This window comes from Ambystoma mexicanum, chromosome 13 (assembly GCF_040938575.1).
Source record: "Ambystoma mexicanum isolate Mex_15411 chromosome 13, UKY_AmexF1_1, whole genome shotgun sequence".
Lineage (NCBI taxonomy): Eukaryota > Metazoa > Chordata > Amphibia > Caudata > Ambystomatidae > Ambystoma > Ambystoma mexicanum.
The window spans coordinates 775,818,678-775,842,346 of record NC_090938.1 but is presented as its reverse complement, the minus strand read 5'-3'; the positions used below and the strand labels follow the sequence as shown (position 1 = coordinate 775,842,346).

At 48.7% G+C, this 23,669-nt stretch overlaps 1 protein-coding gene across 1 annotated transcript in view; it reads right to left on the bottom strand.

The window, feature by feature from the left end:
- Nucleotides 1–2,304: 2,304 nt before the first annotated feature.
- The window catches only part of LOC138520573 (tripartite motif-containing protein 12A-like), a 45,532-nt gene continuing 24,167 nt past the window's right edge, over nt 2,305–23,669 (bottom strand). Inside the window, exons 3-4 of the mRNA XM_069632910.1 lie at nt 2,912–3,324; nt 2,305–2,830 (exon numbers count right to left, since the gene is read on the bottom strand). Coding sequence (XP_069489011.1) covers nt 2,305–2,830; nt 2,912–3,324 — 939 coding nt within the window. The remainder of the gene's footprint in view (nt 2,831–2,911; nt 3,325–23,669) is intronic.

The following is a 23,669-nucleotide window of genomic DNA, read 5'->3' as shown; positions in this document are numbered from 1 at the left end:
TTCCACTTCAACTTCTGTCTGGGTCACTTTATGCCAGGATTTCCACTTCCACTTCTGCCTGGGTCACCTTATACCAGGACCTCCACTTCCGCTTTTGCCTGGTTCACTTTATACCAGGACTTCCACTTCCAACCCATCCTATGTTTTAGGATGCTCCGAGGTCCCAACTCCCCCTCCCTCCTTTTTACAAAAACACTGGGCAGAGGGTGACTGACAGTAACAACATCAATTTACACACATCATACTGGACATGTCCCGCTAATCGGGTCAGGCAAAGTCAGGGACTCGATGCTAAGTGCATACACCTGATACCGATTAGTTCTCCTCACACAAATAAGTCAGCACCCAAAGACACACAATCTGAGCAAGGTGGAACACGAGTACGAGCAGGGCTTCTGGGAAGAAAGCAACCCTACTCGAGCAGAACGATGGACCGAGGGATGGAAGCAGTGGGTCGAAAACCCCAAGAGTTCCTTACCGGAGGTTGTTGCCTCCGACAAGCCACGGACGACACGTGGAGAAGGCCAAGTGAAGATTGCATTGTGTTCCGAGGCCATCAGCGACCCTCCCGGGTGAACAGCAGAGTTGGGGAGGCCAGGTTAAGCCTGTGCTACTAACCTTGACTCGTGAACGGAAAATTGTAAAAACACAGAAGAGACACACACAGCCATTGAGTTGGGAAAGTGATCTGAAAGACCGGTGTATGTTAGAGGGTTTTGAAGTGGCAACATTTATGACAAGTGGAGGCTGCACGCGTGTGAATGAAACGCGAGGCGATTCAGACCTCTCAATGAACTTTAAAGTGAACAAGTAGCCGTGTAGACAGCAATACTAAGTGACAGAGTGGTCCAGTGAAAGGAAGTAGCCCACTCAAAAGTCTCCGTTACAAGTGAACTGTTTGAAACATAAGCGTATGATCAGCAAAAGTGAAATAAAGAAGAGAACTCCAAGTGACATTTAGTCGAAGTGGTCCTGTGAAGGTCATAGTTAAATCCATCGCACAATCTAAAGTCTTCGACTTGCTTGCATTGAAGAGACATTCTGAAAAGGAGTCCGAGCCAGACAGACGGAAACCCGAAGTGAGATAAGCTTGGGGAAGGGAGCCTCCTTGCTTGTTCGTGTTGAATTACATATTTAGAGGGGTCCGAGCCCGACAGAGGGAGACCCAAAGTGAGACAAGCTTGGGGAAAGGAGCCCCTTACTTCTTTGTGTTGATCTTTATTTTTTGTGAGTTCTGAGCTCGGCAGAGGGGGACCTTCGTGAACTGTTTTGGATGTAACCTTGTTTTGAAGTCAAAGAAAAGAGACTTAAACGTGGAAGATCAGGCGGGCCTCGATCCACGTGGTGAACGGTTTATTTTTATAGAAGCTGCGCCAGAGTGTGTCATCCTGCCTACAGGGACAGCCTTACTCCATGAGGTTTAACATGGGGAGGAGAGCTTGTTCAACCACACTTACTTATTTGAACATTGATTTTCCTTTCACATACATTTCTCCTTTTTACACTTTTGTACAAAGAATAGGGCAGGCATTGGATTTTGTGAACATAGGCCATTTTGATTTGACAGACTCCACTAGGACTGTGTTATTTATTATTTGATGGTCGAGACTACTCCCATCTGAGTTATAGGGCAGACTGGATTTTCTCCAACCCCAACCATTTCAATAAAGGATTTACAAATTGTACGCATTGTGTCAGTGCCATACTTGTGATACCATGCCTCCCATACAGCAGGCAATGGGCCTCATTACAAGTTTGTCAGTAGCCTTGCCGGTAAAACCAGCAGGCTGCCGCCAAACATGCATTGTTTCCGGCGCCCAGGAATGGGTTAATTACTGGGTCATTATGACCTTGGCGGACCCGGTAACTGCCCTTTCCTGGGCGCCGGAAAATGTTCTTCCCCATTCCCATTTGAGCCTATAGTGCTCAATGGGAATGGGGAAGGCGGATGCATCGGCACTGTTAACAACGGTGCCGGTGCATCCGTCGAGTTGTGCTCACGGGTGCCAGTCTGCCTGCCAGGTCAGACCTGGTGGACAGAAAGGCACCCGTGATCACAACTCGTAGTTTGCCGGTCCGCGAAGTACAGTACCGGCATGCTTACCGGTACCGTACTTCCCGGACCGGCAAACTCGTAATGACCCCCAATGTCTCTTTATCTCCTGAACATCAACTTTCTTATAGGGCCACTTTTCAACCATTCTTGTCTTTTTGTTAAGCCACAAACGACGTACTTTCAATGCAACCTCTATTGGCTTTGACAATGTTAGTTCATGACTAGTTGCTGTTCCTTTCACACCATAGTCATTCATTTACAAGCTCTACCTTTAAAGATGTTAGATTAGCCTCTTTTCCAGTTATTCTCAAAGAAACCTTAACTTTAGCTTCTTTTGGCTGAGGGCAATGCTTGTCCAACTTGTGGCTTAATGAAATGCTTGTTTTCTTTGGGTCACAATATTGAGGTTTAACACCCGGTTTCACAGGATTGCGGCGGCAAAACCACAGCCTTTTTGCCGCAATTATTTGTGTAAACGGCCATTTCTGATCCCCTCTCACTTTCAGTAGCTCCCTGTCCTGCTGCTGACACTTCCTCTCCAGCTCTGTGATCAGGCCCCTGTGGGTGGATTGCTGCTCTAGTTCTATAGGTTTCTGATCCCCTCTCACCTTCAGTAGATCCACATCCTGCTGCTGGCACCTCTGTTCTATCTCTGGGATCAGGCCCCCGTGGATGGATTGCTGCTCTAGTTCTATAGGTTTCTGGTCCCCTCTCACCTTCAGTAGATCCACATCCTGCTGCTGGCCCTTGCTCTCCAGCTCTGGGATCAGGCCCCTGTGGGTGGATTGCTGCTATAGTTCTATAGGTTTCTGATCCCCTCTCACCTTCAGTAGATCCACGTCCTGTTGCTAACACTTCCTCGCCAGCTCAGGGGTCAGGTCCCTGGCAGTGGATCGTTGCTCGTACAGGTCTATAGATTCCTGTCTCACCTTCAGTAGCTCCCTGTCCTGCTGCTGATACCTCTGTTCCATCTCTGGGATCAGGCCCCTGTGGGTGGATTGCTGCTCTAGTTCTATAGGTTTCTGATCCCCTCTCACCTTCAGTAGATCCACGTCCTGCTGCTGGCACTTCCTCTCCAGCTCTGTGATCAGGGCCCTGTGGGTGCTTTGCTGCTCCTCCAGTCGGGTCAGTTTCTCCTGAATCTTCTTCATCTTCTCCTCTTGCTCCTTCTCCAGTCTGCTGAGCAGCTGCTGTTTCTCCTTCTCCAGGAACTGCTTCAGGTGCTCAAATGTACTAAGGATGTTCTCTCTCTGCTTCATAATGTTTCCCTTAAAAATAGATTTAAACAAACAATAGACGCATTATATTTCTGATTATTATATTAACTATCATACAATATCTCACATATAACACCTGTAGTGGTTCCCTCTCAATAACTCTTAAAATCATAAACCTAACACACATGAATTACCGATTGGCAATGATTATTGTTTATAAACCAGTTTTTATTAAGTGTTCTCCATATTCCAATATTATTCATCATATCCTTGTTCAAATACACATGTTTGTTAGTGTTGACCATTCATCCTATCCCATTCCTGCTTCCTCTCCCTCATTTTACCGCTTGCTTCCCTTTCCCTCTATCCCCTGCCCCTCCCCCCTCCTGTAGTATCTTGTACCGATGTGCCCCTTCTCTCAGGCATCCACGCCCGATTTCCCCCATATCTTCTGACACTTCCTCATGGATTCCCCCGACCACCTATTCCTGTACGTGATCTGCTCCATTCTGCTGCAATGGTCCATTCCAATCTCTCAGGTTCCCAAAGTGGGCATTTCCTAGGTCTCCCATTTTGCCACTAGGTCCCTTTTTACCACCATTGATGGTATGTGCATCAGTGTCTCTTCCCCTTTACTTCCTTCAAACTCCCCTCTTATATGCAGTAACATCATCTTAGGAATGTTCCCACTTCCCTTCCACATTTGAGACACCGGCCATGCGTTACTCTACCCCTGTTATGCAGTCTATCTCTGGAATGGTACACTCTGTGCAGAATGTTGTATTGTATGAGCCTCATCCTGGATGATACATTAACTTCTCTTGAAGCCACTCGCGCTTCTATCCATTTTTCCTCCTCAATTGTTCCAGGGTCTCTTTCCCCATCTCCCTTTCAGGTGTGTCATGGGGGGTAGGGGGAGGGGGCATTTGTGTTTTTATTTGTGACTTGATATAGTGTTCTTATCCCTTTCCCCTCTATTTTCTCTGTGAATAGATTAATCTCCGGGTGAGGAGGGGGTGTTTGGGGAAGTCCAATTCCCCTCCAAATTGAGCTTCTACAGTGTGTTTTAGTCTCATGTATTTGAAGAATTCTTCCGGGCCGAGTCCATATCTTCCTGCATTGTTGGAATGAGTTATCTCTTTATTATCCACTATATCTCCCAGTCTGCATATTTTCTTTTCCACCCGACGTGGCTGCCTCTCTAGCTTTTGTTTCTCTTTAATATTGGGATTTACCCACAGTGGGGAGTGTCTGGTAGCTTTCCCCTTCCATCCCATTGTGTGTGTGACTTCCTTCCTGATCTGCACCAATCTCGGTCCAGCTGGGGAAGAGCACCCTTCCCCCAGCTTCCGTACAGTATCTGTAAGGGGGTTCAGCCTTCCATTCGTGACAGTTCCAGTCTTGTGTGAGCTAGATTTCCCCCTCCAAATACCCACTCATTTGCTACCAGCAGACGGGACGCTGTGAGAACCCTGAAGGTATCTCCCTAACTAGTTCCTAGGGATCTCCCATGCAGGTGGCTAGGACACGGCCATCGCTATTGGATCCAGTTCCTGGGGGAGCCCTTGTTGCTCTTCCTGGAACAAAACCACATTGACCCGAGTTCATTAGCTTGCTTATTACCCCTACTAGCCATGTTGCTAGTATCTTGGCTAGGACCTTTGCCTCTCCATTCAGCAAAGATATGGGACGGTACGAGGCACATTTATCGGTGGGTTTACCTTTTTTGTGTATTATCACTATTGTAGCCGTTCTCACGTCGCGTGGGAGTGTGCCTTGTGCACAGCCTTCCATGAACATGTCCCACATTGGCTTGACCACCTTGTCTCCCATGTATTTACAAAATTCAGTCGGGATTTTAGGCTCTTAATTGCCTCATGTACTTCCTCCATCGTTATCTCTTTATCCATTACTTGTCGCGTTTGTTCATCTATCTGTGGCAGGTTTACCCCATCTAAGTATCTCCCAATTTTGATCTATGTAGGCACTGGGACCGCCCTGTATAGCCCCTGGTAAAAATGTGCGTAGTCGTCTACTATTTTTTCCCCTTCTCTGTAGATTGTTCCCTCCTCATTACCAATGCCCCTAACCCACTTGGACTCCTCCTCCCTTTTCTCCAACCATGCAAGCATCCTTCCACCTTTGGACCCGAGTTCATGCACTCTGGCTTTCGTGGCCCAGCATGCCTCTGTTGCCTCGTCCGTCACCATTACTTTGTATTGCCCAGCAACTTTTAGCATCTCTATTTTAGATTATATTGCCTCTTTTCTGTCCTAGCCATATGTTCTACTACAGCCTCCAGCTTTTCCCTTCTTTCCTTCTTTCCTTCCAACATCGCCTTATTGCCGCCTCTGCCCTTCCCCTAACTACCATTTTATACTTTCCAAAGTGTGCAGCCACTATTCACTGTGCCCTCCTTCAATTCAAAGTATTTCTCCGTACAGTCTTTCATCTCCTCCCCTATTGTCTCGATCCCTAGTCGGTATGTGTTCAGTCTCCACTCCCCTTTCCCCTGCAGTCCCTCCCCTCTTATCATAATATACAGCGGGGCATAATCCAATATCCCTCTTGTCAGGTATTCCGCTTCTATTACCCTCCATTGAACCAAAAAGTAGTCTAAGCGAGACATTGAGTCGTGTGCTCAGGAATAGTACTAGAACTGTCTTTTATCGGAGCGTAACCCTCTCCACACATCCCGTAATCCTGTTGCCTCCATAAAGGTCACCAGCTTGGTGCGAATCTCCCCCCCTCCCCCGGAGTCCTCCCCCCATCTGAGGACATCTATTCGCCCGTGAAGGACGTCAGTAAAGTCACCTCTCACTAGGGTTACATTTGCACCATGTGTTGCCAGTATCGCTTGTATCTTGTTAAGAAAGTCCGGTTGTAATGGTGGAGGTGTGTATACGTTCACTATGGTAATTGCTTCCCCCCATAATTCCACCTCATAATTTGTGTATACGTTCAGTATGGTAACTGCTTCCCCCCATAATTCCACCTCATAATTTCACCTCAAATACTTTGCCACCAGCCCCCTCTAAATCTCATCATTTCGGCATTTCACAATCCTACATTCTCTGTGCATCGTTCCGTGTTGTGTCATTTGCCTCTGCGTTGTCCTTTGCCAGGTGTGAGATCCCTTACCTTGTTGTTAAGTCAAGTTGTAAACTGAACTGCATTTGCGCATGTCTAACGACCCATATTCTCGCCCTTCCTGCCCCTTGACCTCTCGAACAAACCCAACAACAGCCCCCTCCCCCACCTTATAGTTCCCCCCAACTTGAAGCATCTGGTGACCCCAAAACAACTATCGCCTGTCCCAACCCTTAATAGGGGTCTCAGGATTTGTAAGGGGGGCTTTGCCTGCTGGCCGCTCTGCCCGAAGTCTTGAATTTTACCCACTTGAGCCTGTTGCTTATTCGCTGTCGTTGCTCTCATTCTCCTCCTCCCCATCCATCCCCCTCCTCGGCCCATATCAATGTCAATTCTTTGCAGTCTATCGTGCATATCTGATGTTTCCTGACTTCCAACTGCTTTTCCCTTCTCCCCGTGGGGGCCAATTCTGTTCCTGCATTTTTGTTTTGCTCCTTCTGCTTTATCCATTGCTGCGGGATGATAGTTTCTGTCCAGTCCCATGCACCGGTAGGGCGTGTGAAGAACCTAACTTCCTGAGGGCAGCAGACTCTGAGTGTTGCTGGATAAATTGTGACATACTTAATTTCTTTTCCCCCAGCTTCCTGTGCACCGCGTCAAAGGATTGCTGCGCTTTTTGTACCGCTTTGGTGAAGTCGGGGTATATTGCAATCCTTGCCCCGTTATACTCGAGTTCCCTTCTTTCTTGCTGCTTGTAAGATTACATCTCGATTGAGGTAATTTAACAGTTTGGCAATGATTTGTCTTGGTGGGGCGCCTCGTGGTGGCTCCTTACTTGGTACTCTATGTGCCCTTTCAATTGAGAAACATTTAGCCAGCCCATGTCGTCCTAGCCATCTTTGTTTCCAGTGATCAAGAAACAGCTCCATGGATGGACCTTCTGTTTTCTCCGCTAGCCCACTCAGGTGTAAGTTATTGCGCCTTGATCTTCCATCCGCTTTGTCGATCCTTTCTTCCATGTGTTGCGTCCTTTTCTACATTTTTATCATGTCTCAAGGGGGTCATTACATCTTCGACAGACGATATACGCTCTTCTGCTTCTTCTACGCGCGCTGACACTTATGCAGGTACTAGCTCCGGAGACTGACATCCAGACCTACTGCGTCTATCCTTTGCTCCAGCTGTGTCTTTGCCTCGTGTATGGCTCTCAAGATTTCCTGGGTAGCCTGAGATTCTGTGTTTCCCCTGTCCTCCATTGTCAAATATGGTCTTGTCTCCAGTGCTTGTTGTGTTTTGGGCCCTCCTGTCCTATATGCATCAATCTTAGACTGATGGTTCGGTTTTTTGCCCTTATACTTATCCATTTTCATAATTGGGTGTAGCGTGGGTATCACACTTTTGCCCTCTGTATAGCCTTCCAGACAATTCCCTCTGCACTCTGCGCTGCCCCGCCCCCTCTATCTCCTTTGTCGCCGTGCCTCCTTGTAATTGCTCCTTTTCCAGCCCCTCCTAAGCAGGGCTTCCCATGCACTGATTCACTTTTGACCTGGGGGGAGGGGGCTTTTTAAAAATCCTGATGTGTCCCATGTTCCAATTCCATTCGCCCATAGGGCCCTGGTTAGCCGATGGTCTGAAGGCGACTCCCAGCGCCTGTCGATGGGTTGTAGTAGCTATTTGTGTTCCTTGTCGGTTGGCGCTGGGTACTGTTATAAACCAGAGGGTGTCTCATCCGCTAGTCCCCAGGGATCTCTCTCTCTCTCAGGTGGCCAGGGCACGGCCATCACCTTTGGATCCAGACCCTTGGGGTGGGCCAGTGTGGGAGGATCATCTGGGTGAGGGGTCCTTGGGGAGTGGGACACCTAGTGGAGAGATGCACTATCCCTTTCCCTCTAACACCTTTAACCCCTCCTACCAGGTTGGATACCGGGGAACTTTAAATCCCTCCCCTTCCCTACGTGAACACTGATACACAGACCGCCCACTCTGGGAGAAAACAGACTAATAACCGAGCAATGTACCTGACCCATCCCACTGCCATGGTCAGGCAGAGTCAGGCAATTACCTATGACAACACACACCTGACTTCAATTGAACTTCTCCACACGGATAAAAGGCAGAGTACGAGAGCACACTTTGAGCGAGGCAAAGCACACGAAGGAGCAGTTCTTCCCAGGCAGCAGCTGAGCCGATGGAGAGTGATGGCAGACTGAGAAAGGAGAACAAGGAAGGAGATACCCTTGACCTTTTTGACGAGTAATCTTTATACTCCTAGGAACTTGAAAGCAGCATGTGTATGGTCAACAAGGAAAACCAGAGAATCCTGCATTGTGTGTCTGAGATATCCAGTGCCGTCCTGCATGAATGACCAAGTCGGGGAGTAGCAGCAGCCGCCGTGGTATCGTCCTTGGCTCCGAGATCAAAGCCGCAAACTGAGAAATCAACGCAGACGGTGAAGTGAACGAAACTGTACGAGGCCGGTCTGTGTTGAAGCGAAGGTTGCAAGCGGCAACATTGTTACAAGAAAGAGTGAACATTGAAGCGTTTGATGAAAGACGTGGGTAAAGGCCAGCCGGCTGATGAATTGTTTGAACATTTATTAATTCCAATGAGGAGGTAACTGGGGCCATTAACCCAAAAGATCTTCTGGGTGTAGGATGTACAAATGATACAGAAGAAATAGAAGAGGAATCGAAGGAGTCGGCATACAATATTGAAGAAGCCGATATGTTCACATCCTGGATTTGCTCCAAGCCCCTAGACCGCAGTGCTTGCTTCGAGGGCTCACCCCTCTTTTCCCTCCGAGCAGGGACCACCTCTTGGATAGTTCGTAATACAGTCTCCGATATATTAGGAGACCGACCTGGTCTTTGTATTTCCATGCGAGGAAATGAAGCACTGAAGTCTCAGGAACCTTCTCTGTCCAGATTAAGTGTGGTATATAGAGAAACATTATTATTTGCAAAATGGGCCCCAGCTATAATCAGTGACGGTTCAGAAGAGATTGGAGGCACTGCAACACCACCAACAACCTTAGCTGTTTCTATCCACGCTCCTGGAGACCCCATTTACCCTAAGTTTAAAGTTTGTATGGTCTCCGGGGGGAACGGACCATCAGCGGCTTCTATCATTATCGCTCCTGCTAAAATGGCTGAATACAGATTGTCCGTAAACCTGATTGGAGTGCTCACTTGTCACAGTATTCAAAGATTCATGGAAATCCACTGTTGGGTTTGAGTGGGCTGGCACAACCCCTGTCAAAGGTCCACGCACTGCCGTTTGAAGGAAGTTGCGAATGTCTGAGGATGGCCGCTGTAGAATAATCGGCGGCAAGGCACTTAGCTGTTGCAGCAGAGGCGTCAATGGACAGTTAATTGTAGAATCAGTTGCAAGGCGAGGTGCTTGGAGCAACTTTGCCAGCATTGCGGACTTCAATGTATAGGCATAAGACCTATTCCCTATTAATTAAGTTATATTAGGTTACCAAAATAGTTGGCCACTTACCCATCTCTATACAAGGGTTGAAGTCATAAGAGTGTTCTGTTTCAGTACGATAAGGCCTTCGTAGGAGCCCCGCGGAAGCACCTCCCAGCATAATAGCCAAACAGCACTCTGTGTGCACTCTACGAGTGCGCGCACGTGGGTGTGCATGGCCCGCACCTTTTATGCAATCCCAGGTGCTTGTAGGCGGGATTTACAGCAGCCGGTAGAAAAAATGAAGTCCTTTGATAAAACAGCAATACGATGATTAAAAGCTCAGGGAGAGAAACGTCTTCTTTCTCGCAGTCTCTGAAGTGATGCAGCAAAACAGCACTCTGAGTGCACTCTACAAGTGTTGGTTTCTCCCCTACACCTGAAGAGCAGTGGGCCTTGGCGTGCATCCTTTGCTAGGGGGAGCTTTGGGGGGAAAGACAGAAGGCCCGGAGGTTGAGGTAGCTTGCTGCGTATCCTTTGGCAGAGGGGGCATGGGCAGGGGTGCAGGGCAGTTGACCTGGAGGCTGATGTAGCTTGGCGTGTATCCGTTGGCAGTGGGAGCTTGGTGAGAAGGGACAGGGCAGTGTGCCTGGAGGCGGAGGTAGCTTGGCGTGTATCTTTTGGCAGTGGGAGCTGGGGCGGGCGGCAGGGCAGTGGGCCTGGAGGTTGAGGTAGCTTGGCGTGTATCCTTTGGCAAAGGGGCTTGGGGAGGGGAGGCAGGGAAGTAGGCCTGGAGGCTGAGGTAGCTTGGCGTGCATCCTTTGGCAGAGGGAGCTGGGGTGGGGGCAGTAGGGCAGCGGGCCTGGAGGCTGAGGTAGCTTGGTGTGTATCCTTTGGCAGAGGAAGCTTGGGGAGGCGGGGCAAGGCAGTGGGCCTGGAGGTTGAGGTCGCTTGGCGTGTATCAATTGGCAGAGGAGGCTTGGGGAGGGGGTGCAGGGCAGTGGGCCTTGAGGTTGAGGTAGCTTGGCATGTATCCATTGGCAGGGGGGCTTGGAGAGGGTGGCAGGGCAGTAGGCCTGGATGTTGAGGTAGTTTGGTGTGTATCCTTTGATAGGTGGGGCAGGGAGGGGCGCAGGGCAGTTAGGCCTGAAGGCTGAGGTAGTCTGGCATGTATCCTTTGGCAGTGGGAGCTGGGGGGGTCAGGGCAGTGGACCTGGAGGTTGAGGTGGCTTGGTGTGTATCCATTGGCAGAGGGGGCTTGGGGAGGGTCGGCAAGGCACTGGGCCTGGAGGTTGAGGTAGCTTGGCATGTATCCATTGGCAGAAGGAGCTTGGGGAGGGGGGCAGGGCAGTAGCCCTGGAGTCGAAGGCAGTTTGGTGTGTATCCTTTGGCAGAGGAGGCGGGGAGGGGGGAAGGGCAGTGGACCTAGAGGTTGAGGCAGCTTGCTGTGTATCCTTTGGCAGAGGGGGCGGGGAGTGGGGGAAGGGCAGTAGGCCTGGAGGCTGAGGTAGCTTGGTGTGTGTCCTTTGGCAGCGGGCCTGGAGGTTGAGGTGGCTTGGCATGCATCTTTTAGCAGTGGGATCTTGCGGGGCCAGGGCAGTGGGCCTGGAGGTTGAGGTAGCTTGGTGTGCATCCTTTGGCAGAGGGAGCTGGGGTGGGGGCAGTAGGGCAGCGGGCCTGGAGGCTGAGGTAGCTTGGTGTGGATCCTTTGGCAGAGGGAGCTTGGGGAGGCGGGGCAGGGCAGTGGACCTGGAGGTTGAGGTGGCTTGGCGTGTATCCATTGGCAGAGGGTGCTTGGGGAGGGTAGGCAAGGCACTGGGCCTGGAGGTTGAGGTAGCTTGGCATGTATCCATTGGCAGAAGGAGCTTGGGGAGTGGGTGCAGGGCAGTAGGCCTGGAGGCTGAGGTAGCTTGGTGTGTGTCCTTTGGCAGAGGGGGCGGGGAGTGGGGGCAGGGCAGTAGGCCTGGAGGCTGAGGTAGCTTGGTGTGTGTCCTTTGGCAGTGGGCCTGGAGGTTGAGGTGGCTTGGCATGCATCTTTTAGCAGTGGGAGCTTGGGGGAGGCAGGGCAGTGGGCCTGGATGTTGAGGTAGCTTGGCGTGTATCCTTTGGCAGAGGAGGCGGGGAGGGGGGCAGGGCAGTGGACCTGGAGGCTGAGGTAGCTTGGTGTGTGTCCTTTGGCAGAGGGGGCGGGGAGTGGGGGCAGGGCAGTAGGCCTGGAGGCTGAGGTAGCTTGGTGTGTGTCCTTTGGCAGTGGGCCTGGAGGTTGAGGTGGCTTGGCATGCATCTTTTAGCAGTGGGATCTTGCGGGGCCAGGGCAGTGGGCCTGGAGGTTGAGGTAGCTTGGTGTGTATCCTTTGCCAGAGGAGGCGGGGAGGGGGGCAGGGCAGTGGACCTGGAGGTTGAGGTGGCTTGGCATGTATCCTTTGGCAGAGGGGGGCAGGTCAGTGGGACTGTTTGTGTAGAGTAGGCACTGCGATGACAGGGTGTGTGCTCTACTCTCCTAGTGGTGAATGGGTACAGACAGGTGTGTGTCCTTTTTAGCTATACTCTTTTGGTGGGGGCAGGAAGCAGTATTTTCTCTGGGCTCGGTCTCTCGCTCTGTATTTCTCCTGCTCCATACTGAAATGTGCTTCACAAAGTTATGTGCTGCTTACAACGCCACCTCTCACTGGCTCTCTTGAAAGATGAAAACATTCCTCCACATTTCTCTGTGATGTTCTGAGAGGTGAAAGTGTAGCCTCAAATGGCTGCTCTGGGTGCGGTACTCCATGTTTTGGTGTGAGCCTTTTGGCGCCGGCCATTTTGGCGCACCACTTTGGGCGCAGAGCCCCTTTCGCCACAGCCAGATTGGCGCAAAAACCAATTTGGCGCTAGCCTAACAAACGGGCGCGGGATAAATGAATACAAACTGTGGGGTTCTTAAATATTTATATTTCCCACACAAGGACAAGTTGCCCTGTGGACACGCGATGCGTATTGGGCAATAATGCCTTCCCTCGAGAGCAGTAATATCTCACATGTATGTACCTTACATATCGAACAGATTTTCTATATATGGCATGGAGCTAGGCTCTTAGCCAAAATGCACTTCGTCTTTGCACCTTTGCAGGGTTCGGGCATCACCTTGTAGCCAGGAGCACCGCAGGGGAACCAGGAGCAAGCAGAGATGCCCCTTTAAATGTGTATCCATTTTGTATGAACCATTGTGTTGATATGTATATTAGATGTGTTCCAATTCTTCTTTATTAACATTCTCAAATACTCAAAGTAAATGTCAGATTTACATGTTTGGAAGGCACCAGTTGGCTCTAGGAGCCAGAAGTAGCTCCTGGTAGCTGTTGGTTTCAAGCTAACCAGGCTCTACTGTGCTAGAAGCAGGATCTAAATAGCTTCCAGCTCCCCTCAATTTCGAACTCTGCCTTTGCATGACAATGAAAAGCTGGAAAGAGCAATTGAGCTGAAAGCGCCTAGGTCATGCTATCCAGTTGGGAGCGACGACGTGCATTTCAGAACCGAAGGTGAGTTTTCCCGAAGAGGTCTTGCCTGACTTTTACTCCCTCCCGTACAGGGATGAGGCGTGCAGCAGATCACTTGCAGATCTCTCGCGAAGCAGGACAGTTTGGCGCGGCTGTACTGCTCAGCAGCCTGCATGCCAGGGCACCGCCACATCCACACGAAAGTCACTTCGCCAAAACATGCCGGCGCCTAACAGTCCCTGCGCCCTGTCGGCTGTGCCCTAACGGCCGCGCCGAAACATCTGGCACCAGAACAGCCGCACCAAAATGTCCTGCTTTGTCTGGGTGTGCCTTGCTGGTGGTGTGGTGTGGTGTTGCTTTGTTTCCATCTAGTGGGAAAAAGTGTGAATTGATGTTGCACAGACTTGCTAAGCATTAAAAACAGGATAATGTGAGGGTCAACCTCTGCACGGCAACGGAGGACCAGTCCGTTACCTATGATAATGCCGGACACCGGTGCAGCGTGTAGACACGTCTTTATTTACCTTCACACTGAACTCCCCTTTCACCCCGGAATCCCTCCATAGCCCCGCGTCACTTCCTTCCCCGCTTGGCCCAACGTGGCTCCTCCCCTAACCCAATGACAGCGATGGGCTGTGCTACAGTGCACATTACATCTCCCCCCTTTTTAACACAATAGGTAAACGTTTTACCCCATCTATTCAATCAGTCTTTGGGGTTTTATGCGATCACTGAGGGTGTCTCTTGTCCTGGCGCTGCTGCCATAGGATCATCACCGGGTCTGCCGACCTCCTCTTCGTCCTCTCCCCGTCTCCTAGGTAGGAGTCCCCTGAGTCTGAGCTATTCCGGTCAGCTCGGGTGGGGTACCACGGGTGCGTGTCTACACCTGGGCATTTCCTGAAATGCAGTGTTTCGTGTGATTGTCTTGCGAGACCCTCGGTGTGTCATCAGCATCGTTCCTCTCTTATGTGTTATGACCAGCCGTTCAGGGGCAAAAGTGGGATCTTCCTTCCGACCTCTAGGTTGTCGCACTACCACCTGGTCTCACACCTCTATATTGTTTTCCTTGGCTCCCCGCCTGGCATCAGCCCTGCCCTTCGTTTTCTTTTTCTCCTTCCGATCACGGGCCTGGGCCTGTTCTACTGAGCTCTTGGGGTGATCAATCAGGCCTTCTGGTAGTCGGGACATACTGCCCTCCCAAACATGAGGGTCAGCAGGACACACTCCCGTGGTGCTCTGCGGGGTGTGTCAGTACTCTCTGAGCAGCTGGTGTAGGGTTTGTTTGAATGGGCTATTGGTGACATTGGCCACATGCAGAGATAGTTTGATGTTTGCCATGAATCGTTCTGCAATTCAGTTGGCTTGTGGCCATGATGGTGTAGTCCTCCTATGTTGAAAACCCATATACCTTGCAAAATGTGCAAAGTCCTGACTAGTAAATGGAGGACCATTGTTGGATTTGATGATTTTGGGGATTCCATCATAAGTGGAGAGCATCTGACCCAGCACAGGTATGACACAGGTGGCAGATGTGGACTCAATCACCTGAAGGAGGGCCTGGTGGTCTGTGACGACTGTGAACGCTTTTCTATAGAGAAACAAATGAAAATACTCACAGGCCCACACAACGGCCAGGCTCCCTTTCTCGGCCTGCAAGTATGCCTACTCTGTGTGCGTGAGGCTCCGGCTGGCGTATGCCACTATATACTGGTTGTGTGGATTGTCCTGTTGTGTCAGAAAAGCACCCAGGTCGACTGGGCTGACGTCCACGACCACCCCTCTGGTTCTGTCAGTGTGGAAATAAGCCATGTCCTCTGCCTTCGAAATGCTATTACAGATGTTCTCAAAGGCTTCCTGGCATTCCTGTGTCCTTTGAAATGTCTGGTCACGTTTTGTGAGGTGTCTGAGAGGCGTACTAATGGTGGTGTAGTCCTGCAGGTATCTTGATCAATAGCTAGAAAGCCAGAGGAACGAGCGTAGCTCGGACACATTCTGTGGTCTCAAGGCGGTGTGGAGCGCTGCTACTTTGTCATGGTCAGGTTGCATGCCTCGTTCAGAAAAGATGTGTCAGAAAACTCTTAATGAGCCCTTGTGGAACTAGCATTTGTTTTTGATCATTGTCAGCCCCACCGCCTCAAGTGCTGAACATACCCGGTGCAGTGTGGCATCATGTGTCTCTGTGGATCTTCCAAAGACCAGGGTGTCATCCGAGTAATTTAAGCAGTTAGGGATGTGTCGTATGACCTTATGAAATTCGTCCTGAAAGATTTCGGGCGCAGACGATATTCCGAAACTGAGTAGTTTATAATAGGCCCATATGTGTCACGAATGTGGTGATGTATCTCGACTAACGGACAGTTTATAGCTGGTGATATCCCTTTGTGAGGTCTCATTTCGAGAACACCTTTGCTCCGTGGAGTAAGTGAACCATGTCTGTGATTCGAGGCACCTGATGTCTCTCTCTTTGAATCACTTAATTTGCCCTTCTCATATCTACACATAGCTTCGGCTGCTTTTTTGGGGACCGGTACTATGGGGGATACCCAGGGCGTGGGCTCTATGGCGGGTTCAACGACATGTTGGTCCAATAGTTTCTTGGGTTCGTCCTCCACCTGTTTCTGTATGTTGACCGGTATGCCCCGATAGTGTTGGGCTATCGGCTTGAAGTCAGGGTCTATATGAAGTTGTGTTTTGCAGTTTCTGAGCTTGCCGAACCCTTTGAACAGTTTTGTGAATGTCCTTTCAATGTCTAAAAAGAGGTCAAGGCGCCCCTCTGCAAGAAAGAACACGGCACGATAACCTGTCCTGTGGGAACGTACCCACTCAGAGTCTTCAGCCACATGTTTTACCTCACTGTACCTTTCACAAAGGAGGAATAGCCATTTGCACATCAGTCTTTGCCCCTCCCACTTGAGCAGTCCAGCACCAAAATGCTAGGCAATCCTCCTTTGAACAAGAGTACCAAACCAACAGCAACCCCAGACAGGTGTTTTCAACTCGTAGAGGACGTGTACCAGCCCCATGTCTAATGCGGTCTTGAAACTGAGGATACACCCACTGTTGGTATCTGTCTTGAGCACGTGGAGCTGGAAGCGTGCTGCATGTGCTTTGTGTGAGCAGACTGCTGGAATTACTCCTCTGCATGGCAGAGGTGTGTGGACCCGTACAGGTAGATGTCTATTGTCGACGGTCTTAGCTTTGGGGCTGTGGGAGCATGTTGTATGCCTCCACACTTAGGATGTTTACCGTTGTCGATGAAGAACTCAGCGAGGATGTCATTAATATGCATGATCAGCGTCGGGCTATGCTCCTTAGTCACATCATTGTTCAGTGACCATATGTAGCCCTTTTTCCTCTGATCATCTTTGGACGATACAGAGTCACTGCTTGGCAGGGATTGTACTTCTATGTAGCGGACATGTCGCCTGGAGCGCCACTGTCTGTGTCCGTCAGATGCTTGTTGTTCACTGTGGTGGTATGATCTGGTGCTCTCGCAGTCATCCAGCCTGTATCTTCTTGTCTCACTCCCAGACCCGGCCTCGTGTGAGCTTTCCTGCGCGCCTCTCCACCTCTCTTTTGGCAGTCTTTTTCCTTGTGTCGCTAGGGGTGCATTCTTGCAGACTGCCTGTAAGTGGTCTTCGCCTCAGCAGGCTGCGCATTTTTGTCCCAGCGCGGGGCACGCACCCACATGGGGACACTCATAGCCACACTTGAAGCATGTGGCGTCATCATGCCGGAGGGCATTGTTGATGGCCAGAGTGAGTTTGTTCACACTCTCCCCTTCTCCCTGTTGGGGTTGTATGGTCACTTTGGTCATGTTTTCCATTTGTTGATCAATGACGGATTCCATGTGGGCTAATGTGAGTATTTCCTCGAGGGACCTCTGTTTCTGCAACAATTTCTTTCCAAAAGCCTGGGAATCGCATCCCGCAATGACCTGGGAGCACAACGCTTCATTGTTAGAATACCTGTGGAACTCGCAATGTTAGATCTTGATGCGCAGTCTCATGACAAAGTTGTCAAGTGTTTCTCCCTTCTCTTGGCGAGTCGTGTGGAAGATGTGCCTCTCATAATCCACATTTGTGTGGGGTGTGAAGTAATTTGAGGGCATTTCATGTAGGTCGCGGAATGATGCTGTCTATGAGGCAATTACCTCGCCTACAATGTCGTTCACAGAAGGGCCCACTGCGAGTGAGAGCATGTTCTTCACCCTAGTGTCATCGGTGAGTCCCATGGCTCCTACATGGAATTTAAAGTCCCTTAGCCATCGCACCCATCTTGCTGATGTTGCGCAGATCAAATTCAGGAGGCAGGTGCATAACTTGCATCTCACCTGAGGGTGGCTGAAAGGAGTCTGAACGTTTTGCTGACACGGTTGCAGGTACCTCACCGTCAGACATGGCTAGATGATACTGGTGACGGGGCACAGAATTAGCCTTCCTTCTCCACTTCCCCCTTGTCTTGTACACTCAGGTATCACCTCCTTGCAGTGGTGTGCCTCAGCCAGCAGCACTATCAATATATGAGCTTGTTGTACTCTGCTTCAATTGCCGTGGTTTGACCTGGTAAAGGTGTACCCCATTATACCATTTAAGGGGAGCAGGCTTGCGGGGGTGTCCCCCGCTCCCTTTAAATGGTATAATGGGTCTGGGGGTTGCAGGGGTGTCCCCCGAATCCTTTACATGATTGTGGCGCAAAAAACCACAGCATTTTTTGCAGCGATATTTTGTAATCACAGCCATTTTTTGCCGCGATTTTAATACATGGAACCGCACAACATTGCAGATACGATGTCTCCTTTGGGCCTCATGGAGTGTGGGTGGGGTCCATACATGTACAGGAACTGAGAGCTGATTCTTACACAGGCACTGACATTTCCAATTACTCTACACACGTGTCTCCCAGCACAGTGCTTAAAAATCAGGGTATTTAAATAGTGTAAATCATACATTACTTGCATTTACTATACTGCACGAATACAATGAAATAAATAAAATCACACAAAGGCATATTGTTTATGTTGCATGATTATAAATCAACAAATATCTCCAAAAAACGTCAATCACAGATTGAAAAAGATTGTGGCGTGTCTGAGAAAATGTTGATTTTTATGTTTTTTCCAGATTTCATTTAAAAAAAGCGTCAGCTGCGTGCCATCTAATGCTTGATAAGTTTGCATCATCTCCAGTGGAGGTGACTGGGTCTTCATCTTGACATTTCAGTCATGTGATCTCACACTAAGTGAAACCCTGATCACAGGCTGTGTGCATGTGTGTGGTTGATTTGCTTTGCCAGTATGGTTGCTTGTTTTTCAGGGTTTTCCGAGTGTTCCCACACTATGAAATAGTCTGTCCAGGGTTGGTGCCCGGCCACTCTGGCTTGTCTTCTTCCTAGATTAGTGCCCTGGCCACCCCTCCTACTGTCTTTGGGTATTAGTGAAGTGACTAGCCCACTTTTCCCCCTTCTCTGTGGCCTGGGCCATCACCTTTTCTTTCTCTGCTTTTTCCTTTGCCAGGGCCTGAGCCTCCTCTTCTTCCTCATTTTATTTAGGCCTAGTTTGGGCATTTGCTCTCTGTGCATTTTACTTAATCCAGAGCTGTGGCCTATTTTTCCTCCACCTTCTCCTTGGACACTCTACTCTACTCCCTCTCTGGCCAGTGCTCACACCTTGTCTCTCTCTTCTTTACTTTAGTCACAGCCTCTTGCCTTTATGTTGGCTGCCTTTTTGTTGGCCACAGCTTCAATCTCCTCCTTGGACAAGCTACACTGCTCACCCTAGTCTCCTCTTCCACCTACCTCCACTTGCCAGGTTTTCCCTTTCTCTCTGCCCTCTTCTGCTGGCCGGTTTCCTTTTCCACTCTATCGCCCTCCACTTGCCAGGTTTTCCCTTTCATCCACCTTCTTCCACTCTCCGAGTTTTCTTTCTCTCCACCTTCCTTCATTGCTCTGGGTTTTCTCTTTCTCGTCGCCTTTTTCACTCTCCAGGTTTTCTCCTTATTCCGCTTGCCAGGTTTTACAGCCTGCCTCCTCCCCACTCCTCTGAGGGTTGCCTCCACCACTCCACTGTCCTAGGCCCCTTATCCACCAGTTCTCCAGCTCTCTAAATGACAACACACCAACTCTTTAATCCAATACTCTCTATCACTGCTGCCCAGGGAACTGGACTTTATAAGGGTCTGAACGGAGTAGCTTCTCCCTGAGTGGCTGGACATGTCAGCTGCTTTGTCTGAGCATGCTCACTGCCATGAATGCTACGTAGTCCTGGGTTTGTGATAGAAGTCTTAAACTACGCAAGCTGCTATTTTGGATTTCTTTTCTGTGTGGAGATGTGAGCTGCTGCCTCCGCTCTCCCCCTCGGGATGCAGGACTGCCCCGTCTTGGAGTCCAGTCTACTCAGCAGGTTAGTTTGTGTGCTATAGACTTCTTTTGTTGAACTGGGAGTTTAGAAGCAAATTCTCCTGGATTCTGTGTTAAGTGGGTGTTTCTTCCATTGCTTTCAATGGGGCGTTGGTTGCAGGAAACAGTCTTTCTACCAGTGGTGAAGCTGTAGGAAAAACATGTGTTTCCCGTTCTTCAAGTCTTCCTGTTGGGGGGAAGAAGTGAAGTCCTTGCTGTGTGCCCGATTCCTGCACAGAGAAGAGCTGTGCTTGTACCAGTCATCCTTGCCGTTAACTGGGAAAGAGGTGTGTGTCTTCCATAACAGTTCTCTTGAGGGCTGTGGAGCTACTTCTGTGAGATGATTAGGGTTCCCCCATTGTCTTCTTTCCCTGGATCTGCTCCAGGTTTCCCCTTTGTGAAAGGGAATTCTGGGAGATGTAGTCCTTATGTGTTTGGTCCTTCAAAATGTTCTGGGAAGCTTGTCCTTGGGATATGTTTTTAAGAGTTCTTCCTGGTACTGTTGGCTTTAAGGACCTGGTATTGTCATTCCCTGATCCTTGTAACGATGACCGGCAGGTCACTTCATCATCCTTCCCAGACTCTGCAGTATTTAAATAGACTGGTGTTTTGGAAACCCCCATGTACATATGTGACTGGGACATGCCCATACTGGTCAGCTTCAAGCCCCACAGCTAAAGCACACGTGTCCCATAGGGACTGGAAAGTGAGACTGGAAAGGGAAAAAGGTGGGGTAAATGGGGTATGGTACCATGCAAGGACACAAGAATCTCCCTAACACTGAAAGGATAGACATTCACAGACTGTGCTTCCTGCCACTGGCTTCAGAGGCTCTGGATGTCTCGCAGACAGGCTATAGCACTATTGGGACTCGGCACCCAGGGCACGTTTAATCCCATTAGCCGTCCGGGAAACACAGGCAACCATTTTTCACTGAATAAAACCCATATAGATCTCACCAGCAGATCCATAGGAAAGTCTGGGAGTATAGGAGGTGCTCTCTCTCCAGGATCGAACATTTCCTTAAGCATCAGGGTGAATGCAAGTGGTCCTGGTGAAAGTGTAGGTTCTCTCACATGTTCCCAAATACAGTATGTAAGAATATGGAATCCCAAAGCAGCAGTGACACTACAAACAGAAGTGAAGGCGCGACTTTGGAGACTTCTAGAGTCAGCCTTGGGTTCAGGTTCTGAGGGCAGCATCCACTTATTGTGGGGTCAAAAGACAGCCCCAGAGTGACACAGATGGAAGGGCCATGCTAGGCCCCTATTGTCAGAGTGAAGTTGGCTGTGAGTACCATTGAAATATAAAAGCCAGTACAAAAGAGTGATTTCGACATAAGGCCTAGTGAAATTGAAAGAAATTATGTAAAACTGCAGCAGTGCACGTGGAAAGAAAAGACACCTTTGAAACACTGCACATTTGGAAGATAAAAAGGAGGAATGATGCCTGACATTTAAGAAATAAAGTCAAGTTACGGATTGTGTTTATCAGGAATAAAGAGACTTAATTTCCATCATATAAAATGATAGCCTGTAAAGAGAAAGGCATATTTTGTTTGGTGTAAATTTGAACAGTGGTTCCTTATGTAACTATGGCCTATCTGTGTAAATAATAACAAGAGTGGACTTATTTCTGTTTCAGCATTCTGTAAGGAAAGTGTTTATTTCTTGCCAGCAAGCCTGGATGCAATACAAAATGTCATGTGTAAATCTGTTTCTTAAATTTAAATGCTATTTCTCAGAATTGTGCATGGAACTGAACTGTGACCCCCCCATCCCCCTCACCACCCAGACCTTTGTGCTGGGTTCATCAAGGATACAGGGATGGAGCTTCAGTTAAAAATATAAAGAAATGTTGCAAGAGAGATCTGAACTGCAGCGATACAGATACGCCAGCAAGCAGAAATGACCCGTAAAGTCAAATTTTCACATTAACTGTCCATAAGCCGTCAACAGGGTCCTTTGAAGCCAAGGAGGAAGAGGATAGAATAAACATTGGCCCGAGCATATTAAAGGGAATAAAAAGCCCTTTGGGACCATGTAAAAACAAATTTTGTGTGATACATATAACTTGAGTTAGGAGAAAAATTATGATTCTGGCACGTTCATAATTCTGAAGAACTGGAAAATTGGTAGAGTGTTAGATTGTGAAATTAAGATGTAAAGGGTGGAGTGTAAGATTTATTGCTATTACGGTGAAAAATTATAGCTTCGCCTAGGAAGGGCGTGTCGACATAAATTAATATTGTCCGACTCGCCATAAAATGTAGAATCCAAAAATATATAGGTTCATGCAGTTATCTGAAAAATCAGGGTAGCTGCCACGTTGTGAGATTTTTCAACACAAAAAGGTAAAACCCACCTGGCTTTTTGGTATAATGAATCTTTCTCCTCCCTCAGCCTCCATCATTTACACCCCCTAACTCCTTGTCCTATTAGCAGGCAGAGGGCGTATTGGGGGAAGGGAGAAGGAGAGAGCTGGCCAATCTGTAGCGTGGGAAATATGATAATACTGGAGTGTCACCAGCCCTATGAGATCAGTTTTCTATCTAAGATTGACTTGCTGATCTTTCTTTGACTTTTCGACTCTTGGGACCTTTCTCTGGACTTTTGATTTTTCCCTTGACTTTCCCACTCTATTGCTGGAGGTAGTCGGCTTGTGGATTCTTGCAGGGAACTAAAAGAGAGACAGGAGAGCTACCAAAGCCTTAACATTGCATGGAAGGCAGAGACTGGTAAACCTAGAAGCTAGCTCGGCCTGCCATTTGAGGAGCCAGAGGAAGCCTGGGTGCTGGGGACTACCCTTGACTGAAGCCTGTGACCAGATCTGTGCTGTCTTCAGTGGAGCCCTGCTGTTTCCCTGGATGCCCCATAATCAAAGCCTCCCATGTAAGTAGACTAATCTGAATGCCAACAAAAGCGTGGCAGTGGGGGGGGGGAAATCGGCCAGCCTTAATCTCCATCTCGCATAACGGGTAAGGGGGTGGAACTGGGGAGACCCTTGGCACATTTTATTAAATCTAATTAAAATTAATTCCACTATAGAAAATTACTATATCCATTTAAATTGAATTGTGTTGGGAACTACCTGCCTTAATCCTTTTCATTAAATCATGGGGAGGGCGGAAGCTGTGTAGATCCTTAGCGCATTGAATTAAAGTTAAATCCATTAATTCCCATATAGAAAATCACAGGATGAGTGTTGTTGGAGTTCGAAACTAACAAAGTTCATGCCCAGTGTGTTAGAGCCGGTATAGACAATAAAGTACTTGGGTGACTATACCTTTCTGAAAACCTTGTCTTCTGTAACGAAGGGGGTGTCCACAATCCCAAAATAAGTAACCCTAAAACACTGCTATTCCAGTGAATGTAGAGGCTGCAAAACAAAATTTCCCATTTATTTACTTGCATCCCAAAACAATTATCTCAAAGCCCTGCATTGCATGCAAATAAAAAGCCCAAAACGATGTTCCCATTGTGTTCCTTTCTTAACTTTGCCTTACAAATAAAAAACCCAAAATGATTTTGCTTCTCTATTCCCACTCCCTGTACCTTGCCTTCAGATCAGAGGGGTCATATCTAATTGATGCCTGGAGGGTGGGTGTTGCTGGGAGAAAGGAGTATTGTGCCAAACTAAGCAATCACTGTGTGTTTTGTATTTTTCCTATTGTTTAATTTGCAAGAATTCTGATGTAAATAGTGACTGCCAACTTCAAAATGTTACCTGTTTCATAACACAACTGAAAGTCCTTTAAGCCTGTGTTAGTCAATTGGTGCAAGACATTTGAATTTGTGATATTGTGTAGTGCCGCAGCATTGGTGGTTGATGTTTTGGTTGCTAGTCTTCTTTGTCAAACCTTAAATAAATATATATTCTTACTATGCACCGGCCTGGTTCCTCGTAGCTCATTGGTTGTACAGAGGATATTTGCCGGGGTGTTGTGAGATGGTTTGGAGGCCTCACTAAAGTTGAATCTGTACAAGCACTTTGGGTGCACGCCACCTTGCTTGGGGGCACGGA